This window comes from Lactuca serriola, chromosome 7, assembly GCF_051521515.1.
Source record: "Lactuca serriola cultivar US96UC23 chromosome 7, Lser_US96UC23_V15, whole genome shotgun sequence".
In the NCBI taxonomy this organism is placed as follows: Eukaryota; Viridiplantae; Streptophyta; class Magnoliopsida; order Asterales; family Asteraceae; genus Lactuca; species Lactuca serriola.
This window is the reverse complement of record NC_136414.1, coordinates 26,885,785-26,901,104: the sequence shown is the minus strand read 5'-3', so window position 1 is coordinate 26,901,104 and position 15,320 is coordinate 26,885,785. Positions and strand designations below refer to the sequence as shown.

Below are 15,320 nucleotides of genomic sequence, written 5' to 3'. Positions count from 1 at the left end.
GAAGCATCTCAGCAGTAGAAATCTCCTAGGCTAAGGCATCACAAATCAGGCCACTCTAGTCCTAATATGTATACCTAGCCTACTCTAGCATGCGTAATGTAACATAACGTATCTCATAACACATAATGTAAGGGTACTTTTGGGGATTCACCGTTCGGGTGCTGGATGATCGTACACACGGCTCTGCTCTGTTTGTCTCAAAACTCTTTTTATTCTTTTCAAAAATTTTACTTCATTATCAAAGTTTTCCTCAAATCCTCAGTTTGAGTTCAGATACGCCCGAAGATGCATCCGAATCCCTCAAACCAAGGCTCTGATACCAACTTGTAACAACGTAAATTTTCAAAACAAATTTTCATTTTTAAAACATACATTTACTCATAAAATATTGTCAAAACATATTGTATCAATTGTTATCATCACAAAACATCTCCCCAGAATCTCAAACATAAACTCCATAAGTGTGTACGAATCATGTCGGCGCCTTCCCACGCTCATCACTAGTACCTGAAACACATAACACAACAACTGTAAGCATAAATGCTTAGTGAGTTCCCCAAAATACCGCATACAACATATACGCCACTCAAGGCTATAATACGACCTTCCGGTCGATGTGTCTCAGCGGGACCCTCCAGTCCCGTAGCTCGTTAGACCCTCTGGTCCGGTCATAGCTCGTTGGACCCTCCGGTCCGATCTATAACATCATACACATACATATATCACATAGCACAAAAACTCATACGTAACACATAAGACCCTGTGGTCAACACATAATACCACTCTAGGTAACGTATAGTGAGAAGACTCACCTCGATGTCTCGGTAAGTATCTGACTCGGTAGAAATGTGATCTAGCCTCCGCCTAATCACAGAAAGTAAATACTCTCATAAATACAACTGTGTTCAACCCTAAAAGTCAACAAGGTCAACGGTCAAACTTTGACCCGACTCGTCGAGTGCACTAGGGCGACTCGGCGAGTCTACACGTGTCCACTGACTCTCTTAGTCCCTCTATTGGCACGTCGAGTACTTCCTCTGACTCGACGAGTTCCACCTGACATGAATCGCGGGGCCACCCCGACTCAACTCGCCGAGTCTCAAGAACAACTCGACGAGTTCCAACTTGAACTCAGACTCCCCTAACTCTCCCTGACTCACCGAGTTATTCCCCAACTCGGCAAGTCCACTCACTGAGTGATTAACGGGCAACCTTCATACTACTCGCCGAGTCTGTTCTTCGAACTCGTTGAGTTCATGCCATGCACAAACTCTATACAACTCCTGAGGTCAAATCTGTTCCATACAATCATAGATTTGGCCTCCCCAAGCATGATAATCACGTAAAGTTCGGACCTTGGCACTCATAAAACATCTAAATGGTCCAAAATGGTGATTTAGCCCCAAAAATGACATTCCTAGCTCATGGCTCCCAAAAGGACTCATAAAGCTCCAAGGGTTAAGGCCTCTGGACCTCTTTGGGTCCAGATCCAGAAAACAAACTCGAGAAGGGACCAAATGCTCCACTTAATCAACCTCTAAAAGGGTTAGAAAACCCTAACACTAAGAATCAACACCAAAAACTGAAGAAGGTCTGAGAATAATACCTCAATACAATCTCTATGAGCTCAAAAACCACCGAAATCACACCTCCTTTAGCCTCCTCTTGCCTTGAACACTTCCTTCTTGCAAAAACACCCACAAAAGGTTCAAGAATGGCCTCTCTCTCCTCACAAACGCTCTAGATCTCTTAGGGTTTCTCTCTGGGGGTTGGTGGCCGCAAATGACGGCCCTAAGACCCTTTAAATAGGTCTCAAACCCTGGAAATTAGGGTTTCATTAAACAGCGTGGACTCGCCGAGTCCACTCATGAACTCGCCGAGTCCAGCTGTGAACTCGCATACGAATCCGCGACCATACTCGGCGAGTCTAGACGCCAACCTGCCGAGTCTCCCCTCAACACCCAAAAATAAAAGAACAAATATAATACTTGGGAAACCGGATGTTACATCTTCTCTATCATTGGCATATATGGCGAATAGTTAGGTTTTTCCAAAAAATGACAAACTTTTATGATCACTTGATTTTGGCTTAAAAATGTATTTCGGACAAAAGATTTTATATTATGTCGGACTATAAAGAGCTTCGAGCCTTATTAGGAGGTTCATTGGATTCCAGATTCCGGATTATTTTTTTTTCTTTCTTTTTTCACAATAAAATGTAATGAATATCATTAATTTTGTTTAACTTTATACATGTTACAACAAATTCAAAGTGTAAGAAATCTAAAAAAGTTAGAAATATGAAAAAACCATTGTGTCAATGGTGATTGTCTCGGTTTTCCTGGACCTAGACCTTTATTCACATTCAAGAACTATCAAAAATTATATAGACATCAACAGGTTTAGGTTACCTGTCAAGTAAGCCATGGTGTCGATTCATATAAGCTATGTCTAACGACTTACGTTTCTACAAGGAAGAACCACTAGCACTTACTCAATTAAGCGAGGTTTGGTTCATTAAGGTTTAAGGTTTATGGTTTAGGATGTACTTTGTTATATATGTGTGAAAGGATTACACTTTGGTATTCATTTTTTTTAAAGATTATTATTTAAATGATGAGTATGTTCATTGAAGTATGATACACATGGTATACTAATACATTGCTATTTTCTAGATGTACATGTCTTATCTTGTAGGTTAACGACACTATCTTTATGGTTGTTAGTCACATGATAGTTGTTGACATCTATGTGGTATATCCTCCATGTTGAACATTTGCGAATTCTCCTTTCAAGAACATTCTCAACACATGGGGTAATTGGTTATTAAAGTCCCATTGCTTAGGCAAAGCAACATATTGTTATTAAATGTATAGTATAGTTATGTTAGTATAAATTTTTAATACAGTTATCTCTAAACACAATTAATTTTTAAACATTTGAATCTATAAATTATTGAATAACCAATCAAATTACTTTGCTAGAATTAAGCTTCAAATAATATTTGGAAACTAATATACCATGCAACTGATAACGGCAGAGAAGTATTCAAATTGATGGTTGTTATCTGTCTTACTGTAGGTATTCATCCTTTGTAAATTGTAACAAAATACAATGTTTATTGAAAAACCTTATTCAAATTTCAAAGGACCCTTTATGAAGTATAGATTTTTTCCCTCCATGCATACTAGTAGAAAACATTAACATGTAAACGATCATTAAGAGTCTGTGCAATTTACTTTACTACAACATATTTCATGTACTATCAGCTAATATTAAAACACTCATTTCTATTGATCATAAGGAAATACAATGTACTTTAGGAAAAAACAAGTGTTTTAATTAAAAGAAACAACACTGAGCAAAATGTTCACAGATCGTAAATCAAAAATAAGCAACAACCCAAAACAAAAGGGTGTCCACTTCAACATAACGTTAGTTCAACTATTCCCAAAATAAATAAGCTAATAACTCTAAGCTGTCATCATATCTATGGCAAATGATCCTACTTCTTAGCATCTGAGAAACACATCAAAATAATACGTTAGACTAGAAAACCTTATGAGATACACAAGATTTAGGACTCATACAACATATACAAATTTACTTCTTTATAGGAGATATATGCTTATAAAATTATACCACATGAAATCATATTATACCATATAACATCATATCATACCACAAAATCTCACACAAGGTACACACAACACATAATTTAACATCAGAATTTAGAAAATTCTTATGTACTCATCTTGGTATTTTGAAAACTTATTCATTCTTTCACTTCACACGTAAGTTCTACAACTTGTCAAGGAAGACCTAGACACAAGTACATTCACATTTAGTTTATATATCTGCTACTTGGATCATTAATTCTTTTAAACCCTAGCATAGTACATAATTTGTTCTGAAGCTTTTTAAATCATCTTAAAAGTTACTTCGTTTTCTTTCTATTTTTTTTTCAGTTAGAGTGGTAAATAGGAAATGAAAATAAAGAGTACTACATAAACTCGCAGGAACTTTTATTGAAGTAAAAACTCACTTAAAAACTCCAACCTCTTAATAACGATTACAGGATCCTAACATCTATATATAGTGAACTAGAAAAATACATCAGAATAATTAGGATTCCTAAATGTAATCTAACAAAACTTTCCTTTTTACCGCATTACTTATTGCTCAAGGAAACAATAGGAATCTAGAACAAATTTGACAACACTCCAAGTTATTTGGACATCACTCTAGGCCATCGACTTCTAGACCAAGACACGCCTTATAACTACACCCAACTTGTAGAAGTTCCCAACAATCACCCCCTGAAGTTCTAAGTCGAGGGTAATTCTTGTATGCCAAGTAACATTCTCATTTCCGCAAACCTTATCCAAGCTAAGGTCTTCATAAGTTGATATGCGCGTGGCTTGTCTCCCAAAATATGTTCAACTATCACTTTCTGATTTTCAACATGCTCTCGAATGAAGTGGAATCAAGTGTGGATGTGTTTGCTTATTCCATGAAAGACATGATTCTTTGATAGTGCTATTGCTGATTTGTTGTCTATAAGAATTAGTACCTTATGTTTCTTCATTGTTGCTAGTTTAGCCAACAACTCCCTTAAACAAATTGCCTGACATGCAGTTATAGTAGCTACCATTAACTTAGCTTCACAAGAGGATGATGCTACTATATCTTGCTTCTGGGAGCACCAAGTGATAGGTGAGTCACCAAGTTAGAAAACATGTCATGTTATACTTCTACCATCATCAACATTGACATTATGGATGCTATCACTGTAACCTAGCAAGCTCATATCTTTACTTTGTTTATAAATTATCCCAAAAGATGTTGTACCATGCAAGTAACGAATAATTTGCTTAATAGCACGTACGTGAGATTCTCTTGGACATTTCATGTAACGACTAATTACTCCAACCGAATATGCCAAATCGGGACGAATGTGCAACGTAAGCAACCCACTAGTTTTCAATAAAGAGTTTTAGGCTCATCTTTAACTTTAGACAATTTTAGTCTTGGCTCCATAGGACATTGAGTTGAATTACAGTATTCCATACCAACTTCTTTTAGAATTTTCATGGAATAACTTTCTTGCTTCACCTTTACACAACTATTTTCTTGTAATACTTCAATACCCAAGTAGCAAGTTAGTTCACCACGGTCCAACATTTCAAATTGTAACGCCATTCGTGAATTGGTTTATGAACTCTAGATTTGTTCTCATCATGAATAAATCATCTACATAAACTGCAACAATTATATATTCTCCATTTGAAACCTTTCTATAAACCGAATTTTCTTGCATCCATCATTGAAAATCCTTTTTTTCAACACATTATTAAGTTTCAAATTCCATGCTCTTGGAGACTCTCGAACACCATATAAAGCTTTTGCCAATTTGTATACTTCCTTTCTTCACCTTGCTTCACGAAACCTTCTGGTTGGCTATCGTGCACTTCTTCTTTTAATTCACCATACAAGAATTCCATTTTTATGTCCAAGTGATGAATCTTCCATCCGTTCCTGGCTGCAAGAGCAATCAACACTCTTATTGTCTTGAGGCGAGCTATTGGCGTGAATACTTTATCAAAATCAATACCTTGTTCTTGTACATACTCTGAAGCTATTAGATGTGCTTTGTACCTTTTAATTGATCCACTCGTATTTCTTTTAATTTTTTACAACCATCTTAAGCCATTCGGTTTGGAATTTTTAGGAGAAAGGCTAAGTTTCCACGTGTTGTTCTTCTGGATGGAGTCAATTTCGGCCTTCATTGTAGCGATCCAATTCTTGTTCACTTTGGCTTCTTTAAAATTCTTTGTTTCTTCATCGAATGTCAACATTAAATGATCCACATTTAGCTCGTAGTCATTTAATCTTCTTGGAAACTCTAAAGCTCAAGTGGACCATTGAAGTGGGAAAGAACATGCATCATTATTAGCATCACTAGGTTGCGATGGGAAAATGCCAACATGAGAAGTGTCATTGGTTTGGTCGTTTTGGGCCTGATCGGTGGGTTGTTCAGTTTCAGTTGCATTTGGGCTCGAACCACCATTAAATTGGGTTGCTTGATCGTTACGACGCAAGACCATAATTGTACTCAGTCGATTTCCAACTTGATTTTTGGTTTCATTACTCCATTACCATGTCTTATTTTCATCACAAATTGCATAGGCACTTATAATGATTTTATTTTCAAGTGGATTATATAACCGAAATCCTCCCGTTTCTTTCAACACCAACGGTCGGGACCTATCTTTAAGCGTCTTCAAATGTTTTGAAACTATTCTTTCATATGCAACACAACCAAATACTTTCAAATCTTCAAGGTTTGGTTTTTCACCATAAAATTTCTTGAATGGTGTAACACCTATCAATGCTCGATTTGGTGTTCGATTTATGATGTAAGTTCCATGATGAATCGCTTCACCCTAAAACTGGTTTGGTACACTTTTTTCTTTCATTAGATCATCTCTAGTAGATTCTAGTTTCTCCATTCGACAATTTCTTTTTGTTGAGGTGCATAAGGATCCGTCAACATACATGCTATCCCTTCTTCATCACAAAATCGGTTCAACTCATGTGATATGAACTCTCCACCTCTATCCGTATGAAATTTCTTGACCTCTTTACCGATTCTTTTTCTTTAATTGAAGTCTTGAAGCTCTTAATAATTCTGGATGCATTGCTTTAGTGCTTTAAAAGAAAATACCACATATATCTAGAATAATCATTAATAAGAACTAAAATATAATATTACCTGCTTAGGTGAGGGATCAATCGGTCCACAAATATGTATGCACCATCTCAAGAATATTTGTAGCTCTATACACAACTTTCATTACAAACGACTGCCCATGCAAGATTCACAAAGTTGGTTTTGATGTTGGATTACCGATACCCTTTTAGCTAGCTTGTACATCAAGTCGATCGTTCCAAAATTAACGTGGCTAATTCGTGCGTGCCATACCCAAGCTTCTTCATTGAATTTGGCTTGCAAGCAATGTGGTTTACCAAATTTCAACTTTATTTGTAAAGTCAGTTTTCACTTCTAGGGACTTTCATAAGCAATCTTCCGTCTCCATCTCGCATGGTTAAGAAATCACCTTTCATTCGAATGTCACAGCCGGTTATTTTAGATTGTCCGATGCTAATAACATTGCTACGAAGTGACAAGATATAATAAATATCCTTCATTTTTTTTGCTTTCCGCTTTTACCTTCGAACAAAATTGATCATTTTCTTTAATGCTAACACACGATCCGTCTCCAAATCTCACCTTAACCGTTATGTTCTTTTTTAATTCAGAAAAATAAGAGTAGTTGCTTGTCATGTAGTTGCTCGCTTCATTGTCCTGGTACCAAATTATGTCTTCATCAACATTTGCTTCAATTTTTGGAGGGATATATTTGTCTTCCTTCAAGAATACCATTTCTTGAATTGTATTCATCATAAAGAACGTCCATTCTTCATGATTCGTATCTCGTTCACGTGTCTCATTAAGGTTTGCCTCATGGTTTTTGGTTCGAGTTGTGCATCTTGAAGCGAAGTGTTCGTATTTATCACACTAGTAACATTAGATGTTTGAGACATCTCTTTGTTCGCGTTGTTTTCCCTTTTACTTTTGATCTTCACAATTTTTAGAGGATTCTGAGTGACTGTGATCTTGTGTGTTACCTCGACCACGTCCTCTACCACGATAATTTGAACATCGAGCTCTACCTCTTGTTGATTCGATCATTGTTTCGGTTGGACGATTTTGTTTTAGAATAGAGTAGCTTTACTTGTGTTTTAAAGCCTATCATCTTAAGATCAAAGACTTGTTCAAGAGCTGCTACAATATGCACAAATCGCCTACGAAGGCCCGAGAGAAACTTCTTCGCAAGCTTTTGTTCATTAATAACCTCTCCAAGTGAAGAAGATTTCGAAGCAATTCTGGATAATTTTGCAGCGAAATCGTCTATCGTACTTGTATCACTCATCTTGATGTTCTCGAACTCAGTAGTCAATGTTTGGAGCCTTGCTTCCTTTACTCAATCAGCTCCAAGGCTACGGGTTTTAATCGCATCCCACATCTCCTTGCCGGTTTGTAGGTTACCAATTTGGAGTATTAAATCTTCTGGTATAGAATGGAACAACAAACCCTTCACGATGTTGTTCTTCTTGTTGTCATCTAATCCGGCCGGTCAACAACATCCTATACGTCATGAATCCTGAGTAGCACCTCCATGTGCATCCTCTAAATTGTATAGTTCGTCGATGTTAAAGATGGGCATTGGAATGTCAATGAGGTAGGTTCTTTTGTTGATGGCTATGATGAACTTCCTTCTCTTGTCATCATTAAACGATTTCATATTTTACCCAAACTGTCAAGTTGTTGATTTAGGTATGCAAGCACACGAAAAACTGATGGTTCACTGATTTGGTTTTTTTCTTTTTTCTGATCAGGTTCTCCACACTAATTCCTTCTCTGATCTCAAACAAGAAAAAAATGGCAGATCTTTGGTCTTCTCAAGGACGGAAAACAAATGGCAATTTTGCTTCAAACACAAGCAAAAAACAGAAAAACATAAACCTAACATGAACAGGTATTTGTGAAAAACCAGACACAGATGGTGCACTGCTCAGGTTCTCCACACAAGCACAAGAAAGCTTCTTTAATCGCAAGTTTTTCTTCTGTCATAGATTTTGAGCAGTTTTTTTTTTTCTATTCAGGTTCTTTTCACCAGTAGTCTCTCTGAAAACGAAATGAGAACTCCTTCTTCTGTTGTAATCTGTCGCAGGTACACCCTTTTGCAAACCAGAAATTCGAACACTAGTTCGCTCTGATACCAATTAAAGTGGTAAACAGGAAACGAAAATAAAGAATACTGCATAAACTCGCATGAACTTTTATTGAAGTAAAAACTCACTAAAAAACTGCGATCTCTTAAAAACGATTACACGATCCTAACATCTATATATACCGGATATAAAAACACATCAGAATATAATTAGGATTCCTAAATGTAATCTAGCAAAACTTTCCTTTTTACTGCATTCCTTATTGCTCAAGGAAATACTAGGAATCTAGAACAACTTGGAGAACACTCCGAGTTACTTGGAGACCACTCCAAGCCATCGACTTCGACCAAGACACGCCTTACGGCCACACTCAATTCTCAGAAGTTCCCAACAATCTTGATATTCTCATAGTCATTTAGCAACTTAATGTTTCATGTTTTCTACATGTTATGTGTTTCATTATTAGGCATACACCTATTCATATGTGTATGGATAGGTTGTTAGTCATTTATTAACCTTTTTACATCCAGTCAAGTCATCCACACACGTAGACAAGTCATCCACACACGTAGACGTATATATGCTATATACATTAGTAACCATTTCTCATCCTCTTTTCGTTCATACATATGTCTATATGTACAGATACACTTATAAGCTTTTATTAACGTCTTTTACACACTTACATACTTATATATGTATCTATTCGGATTAATGGGAAACTGTTCCCTTATTTACACACACATACATAGATACATTCATAGTTATTTGTTAACTCCTTTGCACATACATATACATATAAATTTACAGCTACATTTATATGTACGTGTTATTACTTTTTTCAACACTTTAACAATGTTGTATACGACATGCACTATAGGGTGTCACGTGCGTAAGTTTAATCAATGTTGTATTCAACCTGCACTAATTTTGCATCTCATACATGATATTCGAGAATCTTAAAGGGTGGCACATCACCCATCTCCTGAATCTTAAAGGAATTATCGCATGTAATGTGCCATAAGTTCCAAAGCTTATGATTATATGTTCATGTAAAAGATGCAATAGTAGGCTACATTCAATGCAAACGACTTAAAATCAAACTCTCAACACAAAAAAAATGTAATTACACCGAAAAAAAAAAAGGAAATTATGTACTTCTAAAAATCTAGAGCATGTCAAAAGTTAGCTTCTAGGATCTTGTTTACATACACGAAACTATAAAACTCGACAAAGCTCTAATAATGCCTTCTTTTTTTTTTTTTTTTAAATCTTACCAAATCATCAACAAAATGAGCCACTTAACAAAAATAGCTTCCACCCTCATGAATTTACATCATTAAATGATAGCTTCTGTTGCCTTATGTATCTATGTGTAGATTCTTGAACTAACATCATGATCCCCATATCAGAAACCGGAGAACATTCTTCTTCACGTTCAGGTTGTATATTCAAGTCAATATTTTGACTTTTAAACGACTGACTAGTAGATACTTTTTCAATACTTTGACTGGGGCCCATTTTCTGGTTTTGGTTATTATTATACCGAATAACGTCGGCATACATCAATTCATTTGGATTCTGTCCCACATTCCCTACTTCTTTCTCTAAATGTTTCTCATCTCCATGGTGTACAGAAACCGATTTGTGATTGGTGCCACTTGGCGACTTTGTAGCCTTGCCATCTTGGATTGCTAAATTAGCAAGCGCATCAAGTCCTTGGTTTTCTGATTCGTTCTTGTTACAAGATGCTAACAACAATACCGATAGATAGATAGATTAGCACAAATTATGCAAGAAAGTTTCTTTTTTTGTAAAAAGGGTATTTACGTCTTTTGCACAGACAGAGAGATAAAGCTCGAGTCCCTACTCCACCTTTTTCGATAGAGGATAAAATATTGTAATTTTTTTCACATTGACATCAGTCTGAGTCCCAGTTCAATGCATGTCAAACACAATACAGTCTGACAAAAGTTGGTCAAAAGTGATTTGTACCGTGACTAATCGTTGAAAAGTTTGTAGGACTCCCTATAATCGGTTCCTCCTGTTACATTCAGCAATGTCATGAGAAATAAATAAACCAAGATGATGAATTGAATATTTTTAGAGTATCTTTTCACCTGAAAATCCTCAAATTCAACACCCTCAATAACCACAATGGTGGAGGAATTAGTAAGAGGTGGTCTCAACAATCCTTGAACTTGTTCTAAAGTAACATTTACTCGAACTATCTCTTCATCATTAGGTTTAACATGTTTGTTATTTGAACACATCTTTCCCCCCTTCTTCCTTTTAGCAATTTTATCAACTTCTGCCCATGTCCCATCTGGATTTCTAGATTTATTTCCGAAACTACCCTTTGAAGTTTCTTCATGAGTAGAAACCTCGGTGACCTGCAGTCAAGAAACATTGGTTGGAGCAACTTAAACAAAAGTTGTAAGGGCATTTATGTCTTTTACACAGCAGAGAAATTGGTTAAGGAAAAAGACTGACATGATAAGATGGAGAAGAGGGTGATGCTTTTCTGAATCCCATCACAAGTTTTCCTTCAGGCTCTAACCTACTAAATGTTACTGAACAAAAATAGAAAAACTGAATAGCTAAGAAGATGACCACAAGTATTAATAAAAAGAAAAAGAGATGATGAAGATGAGGGCATTTATGTCTTTTACCTGTATCACCAGCTTGCAACTGCATGGACTGTATACATGGAGTGACTCCTTCTAGAACATACATTCTACTATTATTATTAGGCCAAAATCTAAACTGTAACACCCAATCTTTTCCCTTTAAATCTTGAACTACAAGGGGGTAACCTTCAGGCTGAGAAATTGGTGGAAGATAAGCCTGTATCACAAAAAATATATATATAAATAATAAATAAAAAATCTTGAATGGTTCTATTATTTTTATAAAAGTTTATTTATTCATCTCATTACCAAAAACCAAAACTGCATACCTCTGCACATTTTTTTGGCAGCACCAATCGCCCTATCCTCCCAGCATCACTAGCACTCAACACTTTCTCAAACAAAGGGGTAATTTTGGCATTTGACCTATTACATCATTAAAGATAATAAGATTACTCTTAAAATTATGAATTTAAGAGCATGATAATGCCCTTTATGCTACTAACCATCAAGGGGTTGTTTCTTTTTTCCCCATCAAGTCTTGTAAGGGTAAAGTGGCCAAATTGGTAATGATGTATGTTTACAAAAGGTCTGTTAGTCTGGACGAGAGACTAAATGACCATTTTACCCTTACCTTCCAACAAACAAGTTTCCCAATACTGATGAAATTTTTTAACAATAATCATAGGTATTAGATAATAATCAATTAAGCTCAAAAAGTCAAAAAAAGTCAAAAAGAAACAACACCTAAGTACTAGTAAATAGATATTATATAACCATATGAAAAAAAGGGTATTTGAAAATAGGATGATACCCTCCAGAGATCTGTTGTAGTTCTTGATCTGTTAACCGAGGCCAATATCGGGGAATTAACTGATGTCGACCCCGTTTTTCTCCTTGACCCTTTCCACTGTAAGTTTGACTTTCAAGAGATGTGCCAGGTGGACTATTAGTATTACTACTGGAGCAACATTTCCCTACTGATGGTGGAGGGCAAAATTGTCCAGATGCTTTTCCTTTTTCACTCTTTTGATCTTGTGCCATGAATGTTGCTGGTAAACTAGAAACAGGGGTAGCAAGTTCATTTGAAAAGAAAGATTGAAACAAATTATGTTTTCCATCATACTGTACCCCTGAAAACAAAACAATCAGGTATGTAAAACTTATTTAAGTAACAATTAAACAAGTTTTAACTTCTTTTTAAGGGAAAATCAGCGTACTTTACTCTTATTTAAGTGAGAGGAAAGTATGTTGCTATTCTACACAATTTACACTCTTTTTAACTAACAAAATCTTACCAGTGGCTTTGGCTCTATCACCGGTCATCTGCCAGCTGTCATTCACTAATCTTTCAGAAGGATCATGTATTATACTTCTAGTCAATGAACATGAAGTTAATTGTTCCCTTGAAAGAGGTTTATCAATGTTAGAGAGGAAATCAGGTTGAAGTTTAGAAGAATTGAAGAGATAAGGTGCTTGCTTCCATGGCACAGGACCTGATCCTGCTATTGATCTCCAATTTTTGGATGAAATATCTCGAATTCTCTCAGCGGGACCCGTGAGAAAGTGGGGAGAAGATGGCCATGTAGGATTTGGTGTCTAAATCATCAAATACAATAAAGAAAAAGTTAATGAAATAATATTGAAAATAATCAGAAGCAGGAAGTGAGGCTAATTGTGGTTACCAAGATGTATTCTGATTTTGCACAGTTGATACACTCAATTCCTCCAGCATCCAACAATATGAACATGTGGAATGACACTATGCATCCACAATGAATTTGCTGTAAAGCATAATGGGTTCATTATTATAAAAAGACAACTTCCAACATAAGAATTTAGAGATTTATATTATGATGGTAGTTAAAGATGAGATAAAGTCCATTTTCTACATGATGATTTGCCTATTTTGCCTCCTATACTCACGATATTTCTACAAAGAAACAGCCAGGTTGCGTGTATTTTTTATGACAACTAAAGAATGTAAAGGAAATATCTGTAATTTCTAAAAGTAGAAAATATTATAATATGTCCTTTAGTTTCTTTAGTTGTCATAAAAAAATACATGCAAAGTGTATGTTTCCTTGTATAGACAATATCATGCGTAGATGAGGTGACCAAATAAAGATAAAGAAGGAAAGATGTTAACTCAGCTAATTAGTCTTGATAGATTTCTAACCTTTCCACAAGACTCACAACATCTCCAACCAGAAGCATTCATGTGGTATGTATTACAGAATTTTCCATCTTTAAAAGCAGAACTGGAGTCAAATTGAACAAGAATTGGGAGTGTTTCATAAATTAGAAAGAAACTAATAGAAAAGGAAACCAAAAAGAAAATATAGAAGCACCCAAGCACAAGAGTCTATGAGGTCATCATACTTCAATGATCATAAGCTAATCTGGCATGGTAACTGATAGTTAATCTGCATCTGCACATGTTTGTGACTTTGCATTTTTAACTGAAAACATTATTAATCGTGTTTCATGGTGTTTACTAAAAATCGACCCAATGATTCCTCTTTTTCCTAGAAAAAAAACAAACACACATATAACTTCTTAAACAAGGAACACCATTCAAGGGTTTTTATTTCCAATTCTTATTGAGTTCTAACTAAGATTTCATTTAAAATGGGGAAGCTTGTTTTGCCTGTTACTACCATCTTGAAAAACCCTCGCCCAAGATTCAACAACTTTTAATGTTCTTTCTGCTTCCCTCTTTAAACCTCTTCATACCTAACTATTGTATTGCTTGCTTTATAAAGGCGACATGAACAAAAACTATGTATGTATCAGAGAGTCTATTATTCAGAAAAAAGACATTGAGAGGTCCAAAAATCAATCACATTCATAGTTTTTAAGGATCATGCAGAACCATGAACCTTGACGGAAAAGTCTGCAATTAACCTTCAATTATCTTTCACTATAAACAATAATGGTTAATCGTGTAGCACTAAGCTCCCCATTTCCGAAACCTAACTTCCACAACAAATTACCGAAATATCCAATCAAATATTACTTAGGATACAAGCAACAGCATCAGAATAACAGAACAAAACAACGCCGAATTTTCAAACAGAAAACACAAAATCAGTAGCATTCTTTCAACAACAAAGGATAACTAAATAGTAAAGGGATTTTACGAGCATCGATCGCAGAGGTCAGCGAAGTCTCCCGTCCGGCAAAGCCAACCTTGTCTAGGGACTTCCAGAGCCTCTTTACAAGTCGAATTGAAGCACAGCTTCGTTGAACCGGAAGACGAAGCCATCAACGGCCGCAATAAGTACACTTCAAACTCAACCAAAATCTTCCTCCCTCACGGAAAACCTAGAGAGGTGATGATTGAGTAAAAAGAAACAAACAATTTCATCGCAAAACTCATCAATAAACCCTTAGGGAATTCGAAATTTAGAACCCTAAGATGGCATTTTGCTAGTCTTTTATGAGTGTTCGTGTGAGGCAAACAGAGCTACGGGTTACTTCCTTGCAGAGGGTTCTAGAGAGAGAGAGAGAGAGAGAGAGAGAGAGGAGAGTGTGTGATTTCTGCGTATATATATAGGCTGTATCTATAGACATATAGGGGACTTATATGTGTCAGGGTTTTGTTTTTAATTCTAGTGGGTATATAGAATCCACGTTGTCCAACTTTGCCCCTTCAACATTCCACTACTTTGCACTTCAGTCATGTTAGTTTCATTTTCTAAATAAAAGCCCAATGGAAGACATAATTTTTGTCATTGTGACAAATGCTAAACTGTTACGAGTCACATTAATATCACATGAATGGACATGTTGACTGAAAAACCGAACCGGTATAGTATTAGCGTTCTCGGTCCGATTATTAGTTCTTGTAATCCTTCAATTTTGGTTTCGATTTTATCAATTTTAGTT

The 15,320-nt window shown here is 35.9% G+C and overlaps 1 protein-coding gene across 1 annotated transcript; it reads right to left on the bottom strand.

Moving 5' to 3' along the window:
* Positions 1–9,872: 9,872 nt before the first annotated feature.
* VAL3 (VP1/ABI3-like 3) lies at positions 9,873–14,985 on the bottom strand. Its single transcript, XM_079009291.1, has 11 exons — positions 14,573–14,985; positions 13,609–13,690; positions 13,115–13,213; positions 12,728–13,028; positions 12,244–12,562; positions 11,759–11,855; positions 11,472–11,646; positions 11,293–11,372; positions 10,920–11,192; positions 10,795–10,843; positions 9,873–10,550 (listed from the first exon to the last, which is right to left on the bottom strand). The coding sequence occupies exons 1-11, from the start codon at positions 14,695–14,697 to the stop codon at positions 10,123–10,125; spliced, it is 2,028 nt and encodes a 675-aa protein (XP_078865417.1). The 5' UTR covers positions 14,698–14,985; the 3' UTR covers positions 9,873–10,122.
* Positions 14,986–15,320: the final 335 nt, after the last annotated feature.